This window comes from Ambystoma mexicanum, chromosome 5q (genome assembly GCF_040938575.1).
Source record: "Ambystoma mexicanum isolate Mex_15411 chromosome 5q, UKY_AmexF1_1, whole genome shotgun sequence".
Classification (NCBI taxonomy): domain Eukaryota; kingdom Metazoa; phylum Chordata; class Amphibia; order Caudata; family Ambystomatidae; genus Ambystoma; species Ambystoma mexicanum.
This window is the reverse complement of record NC_090933.1, coordinates 1,285,916,154-1,285,938,635: the sequence shown is the minus strand read 5'-3', so window position 1 is coordinate 1,285,938,635 and position 22,482 is coordinate 1,285,916,154. Positions and strand designations below refer to the sequence as shown.

The 22,482-nt window shown below is 45.7% G+C and overlaps 1 protein-coding gene across 1 annotated transcript in view; it reads left to right on the top strand.

Moving 5' to 3' along the window:
* LOC138498392 (uncharacterized) overlaps positions 1 to 22,482 on the top strand; it is an 85,574-nt gene that overhangs the window by 45,061 nt on the left and 18,031 nt on the right. The window contains exon 3 of the mRNA XM_069622164.1: positions 3,760 to 4,119. Within this exon, the coding sequence (XP_069478265.1) occupies positions 3,760 to 4,119 (360 nt within the window). The remainder of the gene's footprint in view (positions 1 to 3,759; positions 4,120 to 22,482) is intronic.

The following is a 22,482-nucleotide window of genomic DNA, read 5'->3' as shown; positions in this document are numbered from 1 at the left end:
CGCTCATCGTCGGAATCGGGTTAGATAGTTCCCCATCCTGGGAAAGTCGAATTCTGACCTCGTCCAACTGTATAAAGCTTTAATAAAATACAGCAGAGATGGGTCAATTTGCCAATCTTTCAGCATTTCCCATAGCTTATCTCTGTCCACGCTATTTAAGGCGGCTGAAATTTCCACAGAACAGGCATATAATGCAGCTCCAGACTTAAGCTGCGTATCTGATATTAACCTAAGTCATGTCTTATGTTATGGTATGTTCTCTAATATTCCACTCCTCCGTTGGCGGTGGTGGCGGCTGTGCTGTGTGCGCTGCAGGGGCCGGCGGCGGCCGCCTTGGCGGCGGTCTGTTTTCCTGCGGAGCAGCACCCCTGCTCTCGCCCCCAACCTCGCCCCACATTCAGTTTTCCACCTCCACCTCATACCTCACATCTGGGGCATTGCGGGCAGCCCTGTTTGCCGGCTGCAGCAGACCCCTGCACTGTCGGAGAGGACGTGGTGGTGTGCGGACTGGGAACAGAGAGGCTGCAGGGCACCTCCCGATGTGGTAAGGGTCCTGTCTTTTCGGATGTTTTTGATGCCTGCCTAGCGATAGTTTGTCCCGCAAGGAGGTCAGGATGATAGACCCCAAGAACCAGGGGGCTAATTTTATATCTAAGCAAGCCCTGAGGGGGTCAGCAGACACCATGGCCTTATCCCCTACTACTAATAGGGATCGGGTGCAGGAGGTCGCAACTCTCAGTGAGCGCAGGAGATTGCGAGTGCTTAGCAAGCATAGCAAACCCCCTGCTAAAAAAACGGCACATGTACCTCAAATCAATATGGAAATAACTGGCCCTGAAATCCATTCGACGCCACTATGGTCTACCGATGCACCATTTTTAGCAACAGTGGAGAACCCTGCAACTACACAATCCTCCACTCTTCAAGAGAGAGCTATGTTTAACCCATATCAATCGGAACCCATAGGCCTTTCCACTAGTCCTTCCCAATGGGCCGAGCATATGGCTAACATTGCCAAAGAACTTCTGGCATGTAAAGACCCATTCGACCTCGGCATACTGGCAGAAGCTTTGAACAACTGGGCCTCTAGCTCACGGCTGCCCATGGTGAATACAGCCTCCCAGACACTCGGGCCCACCTGCACAGGCGTCTTGCCACAGCTTTCCTTTGTAAATGTTTCTTGTCAAGCCACCATTCAAAAGGAAATAACAGACCAAGGGTCCCAAACCGATTGTGGTAATATGGACACATCCAAACTTATTGGATCAGTCAGTGACTGTAAGGAAAAGGTCCCTATTCCTAAAATAGCGGGTCCACTGGAAAGTTCTCGCTCGATGCCGCGACGTGAGTCGAACATCGCACACAAAGAGGAAAGTCAGCCATTAAATCTGAACTCCAAACTGAAGAGAACCCTTTTTAGGAATCTACAACAGAATAAGCTACAAATGCCAAAAATAAAGGACGCAAATCTACATGATTTCGTAATGGATCATAGAAACTTTATTATAACCAATGTCCAGAGGATCGAAGGCAAAGAATCCAAAGAAGCCTTGCGTAACAAGGTTCTAGCCTGGTTACGTCAAAGAACAGGACATGGGGTGGTTAGACGCCTGGACTTAATCATCACACGGAGGATAGATCAGAGCGATTGGTGCTCACAGTCTAATAGTGATTGCATCCTAGTTGGATGTGGGGATAGCAACCTACCTACCTTTCTTAAACGCTGTAAATATCTGCCCAAAGGTGCCACAAAATGCAATTTGATTCTCTAAATGCCATAGTCTTTCCCTTTATTGCTATTCTGCTGTTTAATGTATGTTATACAGTCGTCTCTGCCAAGAGTCTGCTTTCTATCGCCATAGTGTTTGGTTTCCTTCAGATGGAATTCGTTGACTTGGTTCTCTCCTGGTATGCAGATTGCTCCTGTATCTTCTTTGTCTTTGTTTTGGGCTTCTTGTTAATCGTCGTGCTGTTTGGATCTCATGCCAAGATGTCTAGCTGTATGTATCATGTAACATTGTTCTGTTTTTTGTGGCGCCTATAAGCCTTCGGGTACCCTGTGCGCGGTATAAATAATAAATCAAAATCATGTCATTGCTTGCAAAGAAAATGAATAAAAAGTGTAATTACAAAAGAAACACATTAGGTGGCGTTGCATCCGGATCTGTTATACCTTCTGCTGCTGTAGGGGTCGCTGTTGCTCTATGCAAGGCACTGCTGTCTTGCGATTCTCTGGGATTAGCTTCCTGGTTCCGGTGAGTGGGGCAGTCTGCCGGGTATTTGTTGTTTTGTCGTCTTATGCTTATTTGAACCTTGTTTGGTGCTGGTGTGCTTTGTTGATTAATTGCTCTTTGCGGAAGTGATTTTATCCCCTGCACTGTAACACTTTGAGCAGTGACCCTAAATAAGAAAGAATAGGAATAACAAACCATTTGTCTTTCTGGAATTCTATACAATAATTGCTAGACTCATTAAAGGGGTGAAATGTCGTGTTCCATCGCTACGCGTGATGGCACTTTGGGTGGGGTCAAATGACATCACTTCTTGTGGTGTCATCAGAAGTCAAGGGTGGTGTGATGTCACTTCCGCTACCCCTGGCATTTTGGTGAAATGACGTCCCTGTTGTTGTTTAGTATTACTTTGGAGTGTATGTTATGGTGCTTTTTTTTAATTCAGCGTCCTATGTTGCTTATTCAGCATGCTTTAGGTTATTTGAAAAAATTCCAATGCAACAAAAACTCTATGAAAGTAGGTTTCACTAAAATGCTCTCTTTGAGTTGCATACACCAGTCATGGCAAAAAGAAAAAATACATTTTAGTTCAAAGAAATGCATGTTTTGCTGTAAGAGTTGTTTTTTACACTGCGCCTGTCACCGCCCTGATGGCCTCAAGGAGTCAAAGCTTGTCTGGCGGACCATGTATTATGCCGCCACCAGGGGTATCCAGACCTTGCTCTGCAAGAGGATAGAAAGGGCAGTAGACGAGGAGGGAGGGTAAAGGAAGAAAGGTTAAACACACAGGAATTATTCATGCAGCTGAGAAAGGAAATGAGGGGTAGGGATGGAGTTTGCGGGTAACAGCAGTTTTGTAGATTTCATCAAATATTTTACAACGTATTTTGCCAAAAATATGTGTGGGGTTGGCTTTAGGATAATAATTAATGTCAGAGAGTCAAAGGGTGAAGTTGGCGGGGCATATATTTTCGGCAAAATCAACCATTAAAAAAAACAAGGACGAAATCTACTTCATAATGAAATTCCATGAAATGACAAGAGAACCAGTTTGTGATGGTGGTCATGCCAGTAGAGTCAGTGTGGAATATTCAAAGGATTGCGTCGATCAGAAGAGGGCACATTGTTACTATGCTCCAACGAATGGGCGTGTACCTGAGTAGGCCGAGTCAGCACTTACCAGGATGTACTGATATTAATAAGTGATTCGTGGACATTGATAGTTAAAAGATTAGTATTTATTTAAAAGAGCACAAAAAAGGGGGAGAAAAAAGAAAAAGGATTAGAAAGCGGCATCCAAAAAGGAGCACAAAGTGTTTCCAAATAAAACATTAATAAAGGGAAAACAGAGCCTACTTTAAAAAAAACACGAAGGTGTATTGAGTTGAAATGTACATAAATAAAACCACATTTCATTGAAAAAAGTGAATAAATGCATGGAGTTTCATTGCAATGAGTTGTCTTTAAGTGGAATGACATAGATTTGGTTATTTGTAGTAATGGGCTATTGTTTATCTTTTTCTCACAGCTTTCCCAGGGCGCCCCGACCTGCAGGACATTCTGGTGCCAACGCTCATCCATGGGAAGGAAGTCTCTCTCCAGTGTCAGGTGTCAGGTTATTTCCCCAAGGAATTAAAGGTGGAGTGGCTGAGGATGGAGAGAGGAAGTGATGCCCGGCTCACTACCCAGGGCAATGCTGAGAGCACTGTCTGGAAACAGGACATCACAGACTGTCGCCATGAGCCTGAGATAGGCCATTCCTGCACCGCATGGCTGACCTTCACCCCTGACCTGCACAGAGACCAGGGGTCAGAGATCATCTGCAGAGTGTCCCACCCCAGCCTCCAGAGGGCACTGGAGAAAACCACAGGGATGCTGACTGTCCTGGGTAAGTGTAGATGGTCTCTGAGTAAATGTCCACCTTCAGGGGCTGGAGACAGAGCAGAGCATGTGGTGGAGGATGGAGGCAGTCACTGTCCCTGTATGTCTTTAGCTCTTTCTCCCTCTGTTACACTGCTGTCCACCTTCAGGGGCTGGAGACAGAGCCCAGCATGTGGAGTAGCATGGAGGCAGTCACTGTCCCTGTATGTCTTTAGCTCTTTCTCCCTCTGTTACACTGCTGTCCACCTTCAGGGGCTGGAGACAGAGCCCAGCATGTGGAGTAGCATGGAGGCAGTCACTGTGCCTGTATGTCTTTAGCTCTTTCTCCCTCTGTTACGCTGCTGTCCACCTTCAGGTTCTAGAGATAGAGCATGGCATGTGGAGTAGCATGGAGGCACTCACTGTCCCTGTATGTCTTTAGCTCTTTCTCCCTCTGCTACACTCCTGTCCACCTTCAGGGGCTGCAGACAGAGCCCAGCATGTGGAGTAGCATGGAGGCAGTCACTGTCCCTGTATGTCTTTAGCTCTTTCTCCCTCTGCTACACTCCTGTCCACCTTCAGGGGCTGGAGACAGAGCACAGCATGTGGAATAGGATGGAGGCAGCACAAAAACTGGGAAACAGGTTACCCCTCCCTTTATACACCTTTGTTAATTTCAAGTACAAACTCAAGTGCCAGAAGGTAATTAAATCATCTGCACATATACCAGAAGTCTATTAAAAGCCATTTAATGATTCACTCATTTTTTTAAAAGGTTCACATAGAAAAATATATGAGAGTTTGTGCAGGTTACACACATCAAAAAGTAAACAAAATACTATAATGTTCACACCGAGGGGTTAGTGCACTAAATAAGTGTCAAAAGACGTATTGAATACCACACAACATCAAAATTACATTAATTCATAACAGAGAACCACACGTTCCAATTACCATGTACTGAGAGTAAACACAAATTCTGTGTGTCCTATTTCAGTACTCTTTCTAATGATTAGTAATTCATTATACAGTATAGAAATCTGGTGCATTGTGGAAGGAAATATTCATCCTTATTGGAACAGACTAATTCACATACAATATCTAGTCAGGCTACTGTTCGACACACTGTGTTTTGGCCCCATATTTAAGATACATCTATCCTAGGACGTCCTTGTAGAATTTCGAGGGGGGCCTTCATCAGGACAATATATTTCTTTAGGTGTGTGTCTACATATAACAACCCTGTTTTCCTTATGTAGAGAACTGAAAAACAAACACAAAATATAAATATATTTAAAACTAATCTCTGGGTTTACTTGAGTTTACATCAAGTATTTATAAAGTGGAGGTTGGAACCTGTAACCAACCTTATGTCAGCTTTAGGCTTACTCCTCACCTGATTCTTCATTCGTGGTTTGGGATGATTGGTCTGCTGGAGGAGCGGAAGACACCTTTTTTCCTGGTGATATGATATGATGTGGCATTGAAAAGGTTCTTCTGTCCTTGTAGAGAAATTGCCTATTCCGGGCAGGGGAAGCCACTATGCCTGCAGATGGTACAGGAAAGGCAAGAGACCCCTACTCTGGATAGGCCCGAAAGGAAGGGAAAAAGCCAAAAGGCATAAAAAACCTTCACTCCTTGGTGGCTGATCTTGCGAATTGTAGACAAATTGATGGTAAAATGTAGCAAAGACCAGCAAGCCAGATGGTAATGTGACTGGAATCCTCTCCCAGTGGATTGGTTGGTAAGTGGAATTTGGCTTCACAAGATATGGTTGAGGTGAGAAATAAGGAGAAGTTGCCAGAGAACAGTGAGGACAAAGGCAGACAGAACTTGAAGGAAGGAGAGGTAGGAACTGCTAGGAGGAGGAGAGTGAGCGGGACATGCCACTCCGAAAGCCAAGAAGGAACGAGCCAGAGAAAAGCACAGCAGCAGAGAGTGCTGCAGAAAAGGCAGGCATGTCAGGGGCCGGGCCCAGAAGACGGGGGCAACCGGGAAAGGCAGATTCCAACCGAAAAAACAGGAGCCCTGAAGGCGCTGAGGTGAAAGCACTAGCGTTTTACCTAAAGCAGAAAAGCGGGTTGCAATGTGACACACTGCTGAAAGGAGTTGGTAGAAAAAGAGCATAGAGGTGCCATCTTGGAAAAAGACTAGAGCAGCGATGGCGTCTGGGCAAAGCGTGACAGAACATCAATGGTGTAGCCTCCAAAGTTTTCGTAGACTCCAGGAGGGGCGAGCGATGACAGTATGCCCCCTCTTACGCCTGGACATTCTGGGTTTACCTGGATGCAGATGGTGAAAACGTCGGATCAACAAAGGTGCCTTGATGTATGACTCGGGCTCCCAAGAACTCTCAGAAGCGGGATACCCCTTCCATTGTAACAGAATCTGAAGGATCCCCTTGTAGTAGCATGAATCACAGATGCAGGAAACCTTGTACTCCTCATGTACCTTTGTATGTAAGATCTTGTGCTTCTGCCTCTGTTTACCAAAAGAATCTGGAACATAGGTACGTAACAAAGAGGAATGAAAACAGGGTGGAGCCTGCTTAAGGTAGGTGGTATCTTAAGACGAAAAGTTACCGGATTGATTTTGGTGAGTATTTCAAATCGTCCGATGAATCTTGGCGAAAGCTTGGATGGTCGGACCCATTTGGGTAGATATTTAGTAGACAGCCATACCTTGGATCCGACTTCCCAACTGGGTACGGGTCTTCTGTTTAATTCAGCTTGTTTCTTCTACTCCTTCTTGCTGTCTCTGAGACTCTCGTGTGCCTCTTTATAGACTTGTACTATGTCGATCAACAGAGAATCGATAGAAAGAACAGTAGAAGATGGATACACCATATTGGGTAAGGATCGCAGATGTAAGTACAATAGAAAGAGCTCATGCCTGTCGCTGTGTGTACGGTGTTGTTATATGCGTATTCCACAGTCAGTAGGAGATCCACCCAATTGTCCTGTCGAGTGTTGATGGAACAGCGAAGATATTGTTCCGTGGTGTAATTGAGTCTCTCTGTCTGCCCATTACTTTAAGCGTGGTACCCTGATGAGAGAGCTTGTTCAATTCCGATAAGCTTGCATAACGTTCTCCAGAACATTGAGGTATACTGAGAGCCTCGGTCGGAAGTGATAGATTCTGGGAGTCTGTTCAGTCTAAAGATGTCCTGAAAAGAAACCGGAGCCCTCTCTGAACACGGGCAGGCCTGGAAGTGGTACAAAATGTACCATCTTGCTAAAAGAGACTACGGTCACCATGACAGCTGTGCACCCACAGGAAGGTGGCAAGTCCACAACAAAGTCTGTAGATACATGGCTCCAAGGTCTAGTAGGAGCAGGCTCCTGTTCTAGTTGCCCGATAGGTCTTCTGGTGCTATATTTGCATTGGTCACATACTGAACACTAAAGAACATAAGCCTTAACATCCTTACAAACAGCTAGCCACCAAAAAGTCAGTCTGATGAGTTCTAGGGTGGCATCACAGCCCTTGTGCCCAGCTGCCATCCCTTTGTTTGCTTGTTTGTTTGTTTAATCATTTGTATAGCGCGCCAGACCCAAGGGTAACAGGGAGCATGAGCAAGACAAGGTAATTCTCAGCTTGGTTATAGTGCTGTACAGTAATTTACAGGTGTAGGCATAGATTGTTACAAGTGGTAAAGCATGGCAAAAACGTACGAAAAAAACATAAAATACAGAGTCAACAATTTACAGAATATACAGAGGCCGGGCCAGAAAGGGATAGTGGTCATTTTCTTTTATCCACTGAATGTAGTTGCGCCTGAACTGGGGGAAGGTTTGTGGTGTCCTTAGGGTAGGAGGCAGAGAGTTCCAGTGTAGCGCTGCTTTGACTTGGAAACTACTACCACCAGTTTTGGTGCGTTTGAATCTGGGAATAGATAGGAGGTTGGTGTTGGCGGTCCTGGTAGGGCGGTTAGGGATATGTTGCTTGATTCTGTCTACTAGGTATCGGGGAGCTGCATTGTTGAGGCATTTATGCGTTAAGGAGGCTACCTTGAGCATGATTTTGTCGGTGGTGGTGAGCCAGTTGTGCGCTCTTCTCAAGTTGGAGATGTGCTCTTTTTTAGAGATGCTTAGGGCTGTTCTGAGAGCGTTGTTCTGTAAGATTTGGATTTTGTTGGTAACACATTTGTTAGCTCCTGCATATAGGGCGTTACAATAATCCAGTTTTGATAGGATAAGGGCTCTGGCTAGGCTGGTACTGCTTTTGGTTGAAAGGAAAGGTGTGGCAGCTCTTATAGGTTTGCAAGTGTAGGCTGTAGCGGAGGCCATGGAGCTCACTTGTTTGCTGAATGATAGGGTAGCGTCTAGATAAAACCCTAATGTTTTCACTTCTTTGGCTACCTGGATGGGGTGGCCATCTATGTTGAAGCTTGCGTAGTTGTGGTTTAGTTTAGTTAAGTTAGGGGTAGTGCCAAGGATGATAAGCTCAGTCTTGTCATCATTCAGGCACAGACCATGGGAGGGCATCCATGCCTGGATGATGAGGTACACCCTGTTCACCAAGGCCAAATCCTTGTCATAATCTCCCGTCAACGGGATGAGGATCTGTGCATCATCGGCATAGTTAGTGTAGGTGATATCCAGGCCATCAAGATCATCAAACAGGGGCTTCGTGAACACGTTGTACAGAGTGGGGGAGACACAAGACCCCTGAGGAGCCCCACATGTGATGGGGATGGGTTGGCAGAATCAGTGGTGGAGAATACGCGCATGGACCTGTTGTTAAGGAAGGACTCAATCCAGCCGATGGCCTCTTGTGAGAAGTGGGCTGCCGAGTCTAAGTGAGTGCAGAGAATTTTGTGATCTACTAAGTCAAATGCTGCAGAGAGGTCGAGTAGGGTAGTAGTGCGGTTTTCCCTTTGTCTCTAAGGGTGTCAATCTGCGCTTTGAGGTCAATGAGTGCAGTCTCTGTCCCATGTTTGGGTCTGAAGCCCGATTGGCGGATACCTTGGAGGTGGTTTGTTTCTAAGTGTTGTTGTATTTGCAGATATGCAGCCTTATCAAGGATTTTAAGGAGGAAGGGAACGGTGGTGATTGGTCTGTAGTTGGTTGGTATTGAGGGGTCTAGGGATGGTTTTTTGAGTAAGGGGAGGACCCACGATTCTTTGAGGTTGCTGGGTACGGTTCCTGAGGAGAAAGAGGCATTGATAAGCTTAGTGATAAAGGGAGAGAGGTCCCTAGCTGCATCTTTGATGATTTGTGAAGGGCAGGGGTCGCCCTGACAATTGGACGGTTTGAGGCTTTGGATCATTTTTTCCACTTCTAGCGTGGTGACTTTGGAAAAATTGAAGCGAGACAGCGGTTTAGTTATGGGGCTATGGGGAGGGGGAGGAGTGGTGGTGTTGGGGGTGGTTGGGTTGGGGGTGAGAGCTGCACGGGCGAGGGCTTCTTTTTTGTTGTTGATTTTGATTTGTAAGCCTGCGACTTTATTGGAAAGGGCGTTTTGGACATTGGTGCATCATTGTTTGTCTTTCACGCATGTGTCAGGGATAGGGATAGGTGTTTCTATCTCTTTCAGTATGGTGAACAATTCTTTTACACTAGAGCTAGCTTGTGATATTCTCAAGTTGTATGACTCTTGTTTGGCGGTGAGTATTTCTTTTTTATAGAGTGCTGTTATGTTATTAAGGCTTGCCTTGTTGTTGTCTGAGGGGGATTGTCTCCAAGCCTTTTCTTTTTTCCGCTTCTCGAGTCTGAGAGATTTCAGGTGTGAGGAAAACCATGAGTTAAGGTGTTTTTTTGGCTTACTTTTTCTAAGTTTAAGCGGTGCAATGGAGTCTAATGCTGATCTCATGATTGTGTTGTAGCCATCAACGAGGGAATGGGGGTTGTAAGGGGCAGAAAGTGAATTGAGAGTGGGGAGGATGAGAGGGATGAGTTTTTCAGCCGTAATGTTTTTCTTGTTTCTTGTGAGGATGGCTGGGGCTAGAGTGTTGTTAGTTTGAGGGATTGAGGCCTTGAGGGAAAATGAGAGGAGTAGGTGGTCTGTCCAAGGTTGGGACAAAGCGGCTGTGATGGAGGCCAAACAATTGTAGTCTGCAACCCAGTCGAGGGTTCTCCCTTTATTATGGGTGGGGAGGGTCACTCTTTGGGTAAAACCTAGCTCGGTTATGGTGTTGTCAATGAGAGTGGCATGGGAGTCTTTTGGGTCTTTGAGACCTAGATTAAAGTCACCTAGGAGAAGGCTCTGGTTTGTGTTCTTAAGGTTGTTGGTGAGGATGGTTATGAGATCCTCCTCGAAGGAGCCTAGACATGACTCTTCTTTGAAGGGTACTTTCAGGGAAAACCAGCCTATGTTCATAGAAGAGTAACCCGTTCTTCTTGGCTAGGGTGTGACCAAACTGAAATGGAGCCAAACCCAAGGAGACTTCCTGGACTTCCTGCAGAAAAGAGGATACGCTACACAGGAACTTGTTCCTCGGAAAGAGCGGCTCTGTGGTGGAGGCTAAAGAGGACCCATAAGAATAGTACTGTGACAAGCTGTCGGCTAGGACATTCTTGCTTCCAGGAATGTAAATGATGGAGAAGTCGAACTGTGCAAAAATACGCCCACCTAGCCTGCCTGCACTGACACACTCCATCTGTTGCAAGACCCTTAAGTTCCTGTGATCAGTCTGCAGCTCAAATGGATGCATGGCCCCTTGCAATAAATAATGCCATTTGGCAAATGCATGCTTCATAGCCAGAAGCTCTTTCTCAATGACTGAATAGTTCAGTTAACTAGAAGTAAAGGTGAAGAGGGGGGGTCGAACTATGCCACTCGCCCTGGATGACCATGCACCCGGAAGAATAACCAAAGACAATATGAGCTCACACCAATTTCCACTGCGCCCACGATGGACAAGTACCATGAGAAATACCCTCTCAGCGGACATACAAGACAGGAGCAGTGTGAACATTATCTAAAGTGGATGAAGACACACACGACGGTACCAAATACAGCTATATGGACAGAATCGACTAATGCGCGGAGAAGCCGTAAATCGTTAGAGACCACACGACATAGTAGCGTCAGACATGAAGAACACGTGCCATCCGCACATTCAGGCCACCCACACACCCAAATACATGAAGAAAACATGCGTACAGTTATATGAGTTAGAGGACAGTGAAACGTGTCTGCACGTTTACTATTTTGTCATTAGCTTGTCGCAGCAAGGCAGAAACCGCAAGAAGCAGAAAGATCATGTGTGAATGCTTGCAGATACCTACATGCAAATAACCTTATGGAATGGCAGGAGTACTCGAGGGACCTGACAGAGCCATAATGCATTAACCCATGGATGCCATATCGAAGGCACATCCAGGACAAACCAGGCAGTGGCTTAGGAAATCATAGTAGGCCATAAACATCTGAGGATACCTGAAGCCACCCTGAATGCTGTGCAAGCAGAACTACTGCGTGTGAAACAAGGCCACTGCCAAGGTCGCATTGTTGCAAGTGACATTCTTTACACTGACCCAAAGTAACACTGGCAGCAGAAAAGCGTAATTCTTCATAAATGCAGGATAATTCAGAGCTTCCGAGCTCAATACCACAGTCTCTAGACACATGAACCTGCCTAGCTGATGGCTGGCCAAGAATTGGTAGCTGGGAAGAGCAACTGTCCCATGGACTAGACAATGGTTGCAACAAAGTCGCTACACTCAGGTCACAGTTATATGCTGGGAAAGGAATGCTCTCACAGCAATAATGGTCTACACACGGCTATGACACAGACACATAATTGCACACCGCTGACACATAGTTGCACATAGCACCATGAACGCCTGGGGGCTCGCAATCAACCGATCAAAATTCATGGCCCTAGGGGTGGGTAGTTGGGGCCACCGACCAATATTTAGGTCCACATACTGTAACACATTGTAAGTAACAGTTTTCAGGGATGGTCCAGGCCTGACACCTGACATGATGACTTCCAATCCAGTAACCTCTATAAGGGCTACTATAGGAGAACTACCGCTCCATAGCCAATCCGGAGAGGAGTGGTTTCTGGAAAGGTTCCCAGGGTGTGACGTACTTGTGACGATATGTTCCATCCAGAGCCAGAGTTGTTTGAGATGTGCCTGGATTCACCTCTGTGCATTTGATCCTTGTTGATTTGTTGGCTGTAATAAACCGCAGTTGAACTTGCTACTTGTCTGGACGTGTGTTCCTTTTGGGATATGGGAAGGAGTTAGGCCTTCCATGAGTTTGATGTCTGCGAACTCCTAGCAAACCACCCTGCTTGCCTGGGAGTTCCTCCCAATAAGTTGGTAGCAGAGGATGGTTTGTGGCGTCAGCCCGGCCAGAAGCTGCCTCCTTCGCTGCCGGACTTGAAGGGGTGTGGGACCCTCACAGGAATTGTGAGATAACTGGGTAAGCACCGGTGAAAGGTCCAAGACAGACCAGAAGGGCGAGGCAAGCAGTTCACGGGGAGCCAGCAACCGAGCAGCGTCAACAAACACTGAACTTATGTATTGGTCCAGACAATTAGCAACTGAAGGTGTGAGGGTGGGTATTATATGTGCGGGAGGTGGGAGGTGTTGATTGTAATATATAGTATTGTGTAGTATTCAGAAAGTATTGGTAGCAGGTGTATGTTAAGTAGGGATCGGGGCAGAGGTAGAAGTCCCTTTTCTATGTCTAGGGAACGTTCAGTCTTCGAGGTAAAAGGTTCAGGTGAAGAACCAGGACTATAGACTTGACAGGCTTGGACTATAGAAGTATGTAAATAAACTATTCCTATGATTTGGGCGTTTTAGCTTGGAGCATAGATGTCGGTATTCCCGTGAGGGTTAGCTGGAGCTATCCTAGATTGCGGAATGTGAACTAGCTGGTCAAGTATTCCTGACCCTTAATTGGTTCTTTAAGAACTGCTCCCAGTGCCCCAGCGGAGGCATCCTGTTTCTACAATGAACGGTAGATTCTGATCTGGCTGTTTCATTATTGGAGCTGAACAGAACAAGGCCTTGAGTTGTTGAAATGCGCCTGCAGCTTCTTGATTCCAATAGAAAGGCACATCTTTTTTCAGTAACGAAGTGATGGGAAGGATGGTTTTTTAGAACTCCGGAATAAACTTCTGGTAAAGGTTTGCCAGTCCCAAAAACCGCTAGACTTGCTTTACGGAAGTGTGTGAGGGCCTCTGAAGTACAGCTGAAACCTTGTGCCGGTAAATCTCAATGCAGTGGTCAGAAAGAACAAACCCTAAATAAGGAACAGAAGAAACTTCAAAGATGCATTTTTCTGGTTTGACATGAAGGTGGTTCTTTTGCAATCGGGCAAGGGCTTCAGACAGGTGCTCCTGGTGACACTCCTTGGACTGTGAAACCACCAAGATATCATCCAGATAAATGATAACCGAGTGGAACAGTAAATCAGAGAGCAGCCAGGCCATAAATCGCGGAAAGACAGCAGGAGCATGAACGAACCAGAATGGCATATCCTGATACTCGTACTGACCATACAGGATAGTGTAATTTTTAAGAAACTCTGGCAAGACCGGGTGTGACGGGTTCCAGAGTTTCCATAGAATCCCCTCCCACTTCTACGCGAAGCTGATCGATCCGAAGACAGCTTACAGGACCCTGTCTACCTCGCTCATATCTGACTGCCTGTCCGCTATTCAGTCATGGTGTGCAGCAAACGACCTCTGCCTCAACGCCAGTAAGACTGAGATCGTTTGCATTGGGACCCCTGCTTTCCCACTCTCACTCTGGCCGGCCTCCCTTGGCCCTGTGCCCGCACCCACCTGTGAGGCAAAAAACCTTGGATCATCTTCGACTCCACTCTCTCTCTCCTTCTCCACTCACATTTCGGACATCTTTAAAAAATCCAACTACCAGCTGCACCGCCTTAGAGGTACTCTTCCTTTTCTCATCTTCCACCAGTGGCTCACTGTCTCTAGAGCCCTGGTTTTCTCAAGGCTGGACTACTCTAACAGCCTCTTTCTCAACCTCCCTGCCTCTGCTCTACGCCCTCATCCAGAACAGACCCGCAAGCAGGGGCGTTGCTAGGGGGGGGCTAAGAGGGCTATAGCCCCTGATCTTTTGGTTGTAGCTCCGGATAGAATCTCAGGAGCTACAGCCAAAAGACTAGCTAGCCCCCAGTCCCAACAGTTCCGACAGCAGCTTAGCCCCGGGTCTTTTCCAGACCTAGCAACTCCCCTGCCCGCAAGACTTATCCTTGGCCTCAAACCCAGGACCCGCATCTCTCTGGCGCTGAAAAACCCCTGTGGTTGCAAGGATCAAGTTCAAGACCCTCTGCATTGTCCACAAAGCTTTCTGGGGCCTGGGACCTACCTATCTGTAGCACTGCCTGCCTAAGTACTGTCCTTCCCAAGCCCTCCGCTTATCTACCTCCAAACTTTTGAAAGTGAGCCGGTTCACCAAGCAGAGATTTGGAGGGAGATCTTTATACTCTGCAGGGGCCTCCCTCTGGAATGGTATCAGGTAATATTTTCGCCACCAAAAATATCGCCGTACATATGTCATCGGGAACGCCCATAGGCGATATTTTTGGTGTCGAAAACCATAGGTGCACGGGTTGCGGGGGGTGTCCCCCGCACATAAAAAAATGATGTGGGGGTTGCGGGGGTGTCCCCCGCAGGGTCCATGTGTTATTTTCTCCGCAAAAATATGATGATATTTTTGCATCGCGATATTTTTGCGGCGAAAATATCATATGGAACCCTCTGGAATAGCCTCCCTGCTTCCCTCCATCTTGAACCGGATCTCCTGAAGTTCTGAAAACTCCTTAAGACATTCCTCTTCGAATGGATTGTATCCTCCAACGTATTCCACATCTTTGACATGTAATGTCCACAGCTGTTCACTTCGGAAACTTTTTCGGCAGAGGGCGTACTGCGTCGATGACGTCGGGTCGATGTCCCTCGAAGGACTCCGTCGAGGGCGACGTCACCGGATGTTATAAATAGGGCGCATGGCGCCCGTAGCCTCAGTTCCGTTTTTTCCGCGAACGTGTTGCTTCGTGAAACTCGGCACGCCTTGTGTGTTTCATCGTTGAGATGTCTTTTTCTTCGACCCCTCCGACTCCGCGGTCTGGCTTCAAGACTTGCCGGGACTGCAAGTTGAAAATGTCGATCACCGACCTGCATCGCATTTGTGGTGCTTGGGCGAGAGTCATGACACTGATGACTGTTCAAAATGCCAGTCGCTAACTTCCAAGGCCTTGCGGGAGCATAAGTGGAAGATCCAGGTAGGTAGGGGTGCTAAGCCCAGTAAGTCCAAGTCGAAATCCAAAGGGGTGTCCACCGACGACTCGAGGGGCGACTCTCCGCGTCAGGAGGAGGCCCGGGGTTCTTGGTCCTTGAGTAGTTCCCGCCATTCTTCTTCCTCGTCGCGGCATTCTCGGAAGTGCCGTCACCGGTCGCCTTCCCCATCCACCTCCGAGGATGGAGCCACAGGGCGATATTTCAATCACAGGGCACAAGTCCGGTCGCGCCTTCTAAGGAAGCTGGCCAGGATCGGTCTCGTAACGTGGCTCGCATGCTGTGGTATCCTGGTATGATTGTAGTGACTGCCTGAGTGTGTGTAGGGGCCTCATAGAATGATGAGGTGGAGCTTGGAGTGTGAGAGGCAAGAATAAAGCCTGTTCCTTTTATACTTACCTGAGCCAGCCTGGTTCCTGCTCCATGTCATTCCTGACTCAGATACATCATTTGGCGACGAGGATGAGATTGCACTCACAATTGCAAACTCCAATATTTTCAGTCCACACAACACATACACACTACACATAAATGCATTAGAATTTTACATTTGCTAAATTTGGATGTGCTGTGCCACCAGCCATGGTGGTGATCAGTCACCATGCTGGGGCGTTCAAAATAAAATTCACAAAGTAAACATCCAAAAAAAACAATCTCATGTGAAATCCTCAATAATACACAGCCCTCTCTATAGAGACTTAGTGGACAATATTCATTTTGCACTCCTTTGCATAATTGTACTCCTAGAAAACAATGCATCTCCTTGTTAAAACTGTGCAAATTCACTAAAAATGCATTAATCACTTATTTTCATCAATAACACACGCCGCACCCCGACATGCATTCACTTCCCCAATAGTTAATTTCACTTCAAGAGTCCGTAATTTGGCATATGCTTAAACATTAAAATGTACCATTATTCTCGACACTTTCGTTACTAATGCAGCATAAACCACGAATGTCCTCCTAAAAATAACATGACCCTGTAATACGGCACAAACTCTAAACTTTTAAATGCAGTATATGTTTCAACACATCCGTTACTTTTGCAGCATTAATCATGAACATCCTCCTGTAAATAAATTATGAGCATGTGACATATGGGTGTGCACAAGGGGAAGCATGTTAGTGTAACTGTTGGGTACTGTGAATGGCAACACGTTGTAGTGGAGTTGTGGTTGCATGCATTATTTTTTGGGGTGGCTCTCACATGCCGGCCTGTGTGTGTTTGCCTAAATTTAGGAAAACCTTTTGTATTAACCTCATGTTTTTGTGGAGGTTGGACACTTGTGGTGGTAGTGCTCCAGTTGAGGTTAACCCTTTAGTAGGGTAGTTATGTACACACCAGGGCAAGGGGCCCATTTTTCTAGTTTGGAGGTCATGTAAATGCATTTGTGCATGGGAGTATTGGGCATGGGGCCCATTTTATAGGTTTGTGCGTTGAAGGTGACCGCACATGGTCGTGTCTTTTAGGAGTAGTTAGACTCCTTGTAGTTGGTCTGTAGTGCCAGGTGGTGCAAGGTAATGCGAAGTTAAGTAGTTTAGCACCCAGTTGATTTTTGTTTCTCATAGTTTTTGGAGTGGCACTCAGATAGTAGGCCAGTATTATATTGTTGACTGTGGTTTATTTTTTGGGTGAAGTTGTGGTCATTAGAGGACGAGGTGAACCACACACTGGCAAATTGAAATTATGAATGATTTTTAACATCTTACAAATTACATTTTTACAGTGAGTTTTGGGATTTAGCACAACATATTTTATTCTTAGTTGTGCTATAAGAAAATATGTTTTGCATTATTATATCTATGCATTTTTTTTTTGCATGCTTTTTACCGTGTTTGGGCTTACGCACCATTCTTCTTTCTTTCCGTGGTTGCGTTTTTGTGGTTCATGTGTTCTTTGTCTAGTTAGTCTTTTTGCTATATTTTTCATCCTTTTTATATGTTTTTCTTTTGGGAGAGGGGATAAGGCGTTGAGGCATGGTTGTTTTGATTATTTTGGCTGTGTTTGCTGTTGGCATGTTAGGATTTTGTTTAGGCCATTGAGACGTGGTTAGTGCTCAGGTGTGGCAGACTTGAGGCCAGGAGTGACAGTTCTGGCAAAAGGTGGTAGGTTAGGAGTTTTTTTTAATGATAGTTTATTTTTATTGTCCATGTGGCAAGGTATGCGCTTGGTGGTGGTAGCACTGAGACCCTGGTGTGGCAGGCTGGGGTAGAAGGTGTCATGTTTGTTATGATTGTGATCCTAGCATTATAGTGGGTGTGTTCTGTTTCTTTTGGTTGTTTTTAAGTAGGGAGATGTGTGGTATCCTGGTATGATTGTAGTGACTGCTTGAGTGTGTGCGGGGGCCTCATAGAATGATGAGGTGGAGCTTGGAGTGTGAGAGGCCTGGGGATTCCACGGAGTGTCGGTTGGGACTTGGAGTGAGACTGGGAACCAGGGCAGAGGCTTGTTACTTACTCTCCTACCTTTCATGAACTATGCCTATGTTACTAAGCAAGAATAAAGCCTGTTCGTTTTATACTTACCTGAGTCAGCCTGGTTCCTGCTCCATGTCATTCCTGACTCAGATACATCACACGCCTTCGGTCTCGGGTCCGTGAAGCGATTCGCATAGGGAACCTTCGAGGTCCCGTTCGGACAAGGCTTCGGATAGTCGCAAGAGACGTGCTTCCAGGTCTCGGTCCTCGTCCCCAGCGAGACCGCTGCAACCTTCTAAGGGCTCGAAGCCGGCATTGACTCGGACGTCTACGCTTTGCCGTCTTAAAGGCATGGTCTAGTAAACATTTTTATTGTCCCTACGGGTCGGCCATGTTTTTTTAAGCCTAAGTGGCTCGATTTTAGACAACTTTCCTATGGATCTTACCCGAGTTTTCGTCCATTAAACGCACGCGAAAACAAGCACCAGGGAGCTGCCATTTTCTGATAATCCTATCTTTTCCCCGATCGCCCTGGTTGACCTGCTTTTGCGGCACTAAATCAATTCCCCCGCTCCTGAGCCTGACATTATCAAAACATTCATATTCCCCGCCTCTCCCCGTGACGTTACTGTGCTGCGTAGGCAAACGCGCCCAGTCGTCTTCTGCGCGACTCCACACAGAATCCGGAAACCGACACAGATCAACTCACAACACAGCGCGCCACAATTCGGAATATGAAACTGTACTTTAAAATGAAACAGCAACACGGTACATTTGGTAAAGTACATTTATTTGACATTAAATGTTTAGAGAATATTCAGCAATTGCCATATGAACTCCGGAAGCCATTTATTTTCTTTTATCTGTATCCGCAATAACTGTTCCGTTTCATCTTGAGTCACGCGTTGTTCCTTTATGGTACACAGGGTGTTCATTTTCGTAAAAAGAATCACTTTGGAAGCACGGTGAACCGCAAGGCTGTTCCATCAACTAGGCACTAGTCCAGCCTAAAGGTTGTTATGTTGCTTCTAGCCACTAGTACAGCGTAAGGGCATGTGGGCCCTTGGCGATCGTCCCATAATATGGTGATCGTGCTTCAGTTGTTGACACGAAGCTGCAGGTGTCTGCTGAAGAATCCATCCGCCGGTGTCTCAAACAGATGGCAGTGGCAGAATGGGATCAAATACCTGTTATGAAAACAAAAAAAATGATAATTAGTCTCGCTAGCCGAACTTCATTAATATTACTCATTTTATTTATTACGGCCGATCAGCAACTATTTGCTTGCAAAGATAGTTCAATGGAGTATGTTCGTCTCTAAAATCAATGCGAAAAGTAACGAGATAAATCGAGTCCAACACACAATGATAAACAACAGTTAGTCTACATGCGTGAGGAATGATATGATATATGATATGGCATTTGTAACGCGCCTATACTCAAGTGTTTCTAGGCGTGACGAGGCAGGTGGGGAGCAAGGGCAGACAGACAACGATCCTACTAGGCCAGGTGTCTTTCTGATCGCGCATGGGGAAGGGCTGTACATGGTTAGTTGAATACAAATTAAATAATAGGGCCAGCTGGTGGCAAGTGCAAGGTAAATGCCGGGAGAAGGGGCTGAAGGATACAGAGACAGTCCTGTAGTGCAGGTAGGCAGTGCAGGGGAAAGTGGCTGGGCCAAGGACCGAGATCGGTGAGACCAGTGGACCTGCATGCCCATGTGCCCACTACGAACAGTTTTACTTGCTTTTCCTAGCTCTTCATTCATTCATTTATTCATGCATCCATTCATTAAATCTTCATTCCGGTATAAAAGCGTGTAAAGATTTACTTACAATATATTTGAAATTTCCATTGTGTCTCTTTGTAATGCAGTCTGTAAAACGGACCGTGCTCTTGATAACGATTTTTCGTATACTGACCTAAAATGAAACTTGGTCTAGTTTCTGAATTTTCTGCCTTATCGTCTCTTACGTTATTAAGCACTCCCTTCAAATGTAGTTCTTTCGGCATGGTCCCTGTCTCAAGGTCAAAAAACAATAGACCCTTATACTTCCAGTGTGATTTGTGGGCCTCATCTGGGCGCTGTCCTTCGCATTCTTTATTTGCAACATCACGTAGTATAGGCATCTGTGAGAACTTGAAGTTTAGAATCCGTCTATGTAGTGCGCCTCAATGTGCAAATGCGAACTGGCTTCTCACCCAAATGCCACGGCCCGCTTGGCTGGCGCGTTCTAAGTGCCCCAATTTTGTCCCCGTTGTCTGCGAGCTTTGCAGCCCAAATTGAGACATTTAATTTTTGGCGGAAGGTCAGGGAAAGTATAAAGTACCACAGGAGTTGAGTTAAAAGTGAGATTTATTGTTTGTTTGTTTATTTTATTATTTGCAATACGCAAGCCTCCCCTCCGTTAACAGTGCGCAACATTTACATTTACATGAGATGAGACATGAGAAAAATATATACATACACATATGTGAGGTGAATAGAGAGAATTCAAAGATGACACCCAGCTTGTTCGCCACCCATGATGGTGAAGGTAGGGGTTAGGTTTACAGGTACACTATACAATAACATTTATTTACAAAAAGACAATCGTATTGCAATTATTTAAACCGGGATTTGTACTTCACAATCAGCTGTGCTTCGGGTGGGCATGGCACAGTCGCAATGTTCGTTGGCAATGGATCACTGCTCTGCACAGAAACGTCCAAAATTCCATATCTGTGCTTCTCTAACACAGCAACAATAAGGCCTTTCACAAAGTCGAACTGCATTTCATCATAGACTGGTTTGATCACCCATTGCTTACTTCGTTTTGAAAACACCTTAGTGTAGCGAGGCATCCTTACTTTACCCCTAGTCCTAGATTGTTCACGTCCGACATTGCTGTTATGGGCCAAGACCGCTAGTAGAGTGCGATGTTTCATGCCCCGAAAGCTAAAATGCAAGCACTTTGGCCTGTACTTTAGGCACATATTGTGGAACACCTCCAGATCTCCTGTGTGACAGAATTCTGTCAGTCCTCTCAAATCTCTTGATAGAGTTTTGTCGAAAACAATCTTCTCAATGGCTTTGTGTGTCGGTGAAGATGGAATCAACCACTTCTTCTTCCGTGCCTCCTCTAGGGACAAAGGGCCATGTTCACATTGGTGGAAATGTTCATTTGCTGTCCAGCGGTGAACGTTGGTACAATGGTGCATCAGTGACCACCATTTTTCAAGTAGTATTTCCACTGACCCCTCACAAGTTTTTGAGCTCCACCAAAGATGGTTGGTGATAGAATGTGACCACTGCAAAATACTTTCAAAACCTTTTTTTTTCCCTGCAGCCGAGATTTTCTTATTGATTGATTTAACAAGATGCCATACGTCAAATTGATGTTTAATATGTGGGAACTGCTCTCTCATTGTCTTGGCAATTGAAACGTGTCTATCCGTGGCTATGAGGTCGATGTGCATTCCCCTCGATTGTAGATATTCCACTGATTTTATAAAACCTAGTTTCTCCATGGCCACTGAGGATGTACATTGTGTTACCTGCACGACCACCGAACTCACAATTTTCTTACTATCCATGTCCTGAAAGTGGTAGGTGCAGTACTTGGCAGAAAATCCAGGGCTGTCGCACTGTCCATCGCCGGCTAGCCTGAATCGTTTGCCTTCGAATGTACGTGCTAGAGACAATTGTTCAATTTTCCAAGCATCACTAATGGCCGGAAACAGATAATCACGTTGGTATATGTAGTACAGCGCTTTAGAAATGAAATGGAGTCCCACAAACTGAAAGAAAGCCTCTAACTTTCTAAAACTGGAGCCACTAAAAAGTGATGCAGCTGCACACAGTAGATTGCCTGCTGGCAGTTTCCCCAGCATCGGTTGTGCAGACCATGAGAACCTATGATTTAATCTACAGGCGGCATTTATTTTGACGTTACTGCCTTTTATTTGACGAGTCACATTAATCAATGGCTTCCCACATACTTTCCCTCTAATGGAATGCACACATTTCAGCATACTTATAATTTCCATCAAACAACTGTCGAATACAATGTATTTGCTCTCTTTCATTAGACTGTCATCCTGCGTCAACGTTGTTTCGGCCTTTGACGTTGTGGAGATTTCAACACATTGGAAAGTAATATCGCTGATATCAAGTTCTGATGCGTCTATGGATGCTGCGGCTGGTTCATTCTCTGTCATTTGAACATCTATTACTTCAACATTGATGGGAGAACACAACAATGTCGACAGGTTTTTTGGTGGCAAATTTTTGACGGGTGTAGATTGTGTAAATTGATCTGCAACCACTTCAGAGCTATCTTCAATACATTCAATAACATCTTCTTGTGGTGGTGCTGTCGCACTGTAGCTATGATCCAATGCAACTTTGCTGTAGTCTCCAAACACAGTTAATTCATGTTCTGGCCATTGGACATGAGCATCTCGAGCCTGAACACGCCACGCCTCAATTAATAGTTCCTCCATAGTGTACACGGTCTGGCAAACCACATCTCTCATTCGCTTCACTGTCTGTGTGTGTATAGTTCTGACACCCACGGGTAACTGGAGGAGAGATTGGAAAAGGGATGTTCAGTTTAAACACAAGATGGAGTGTAGTAGAATTGACTGAAAAAAAAACATAAAATAGTCCCCAGCACAAACATTTTTTTAAAGTTATGAACTGTTTGTAACTAACTTTTTTTGTTTTTTTTTCTTTGCAACGTTTTTGACTCGACCTTC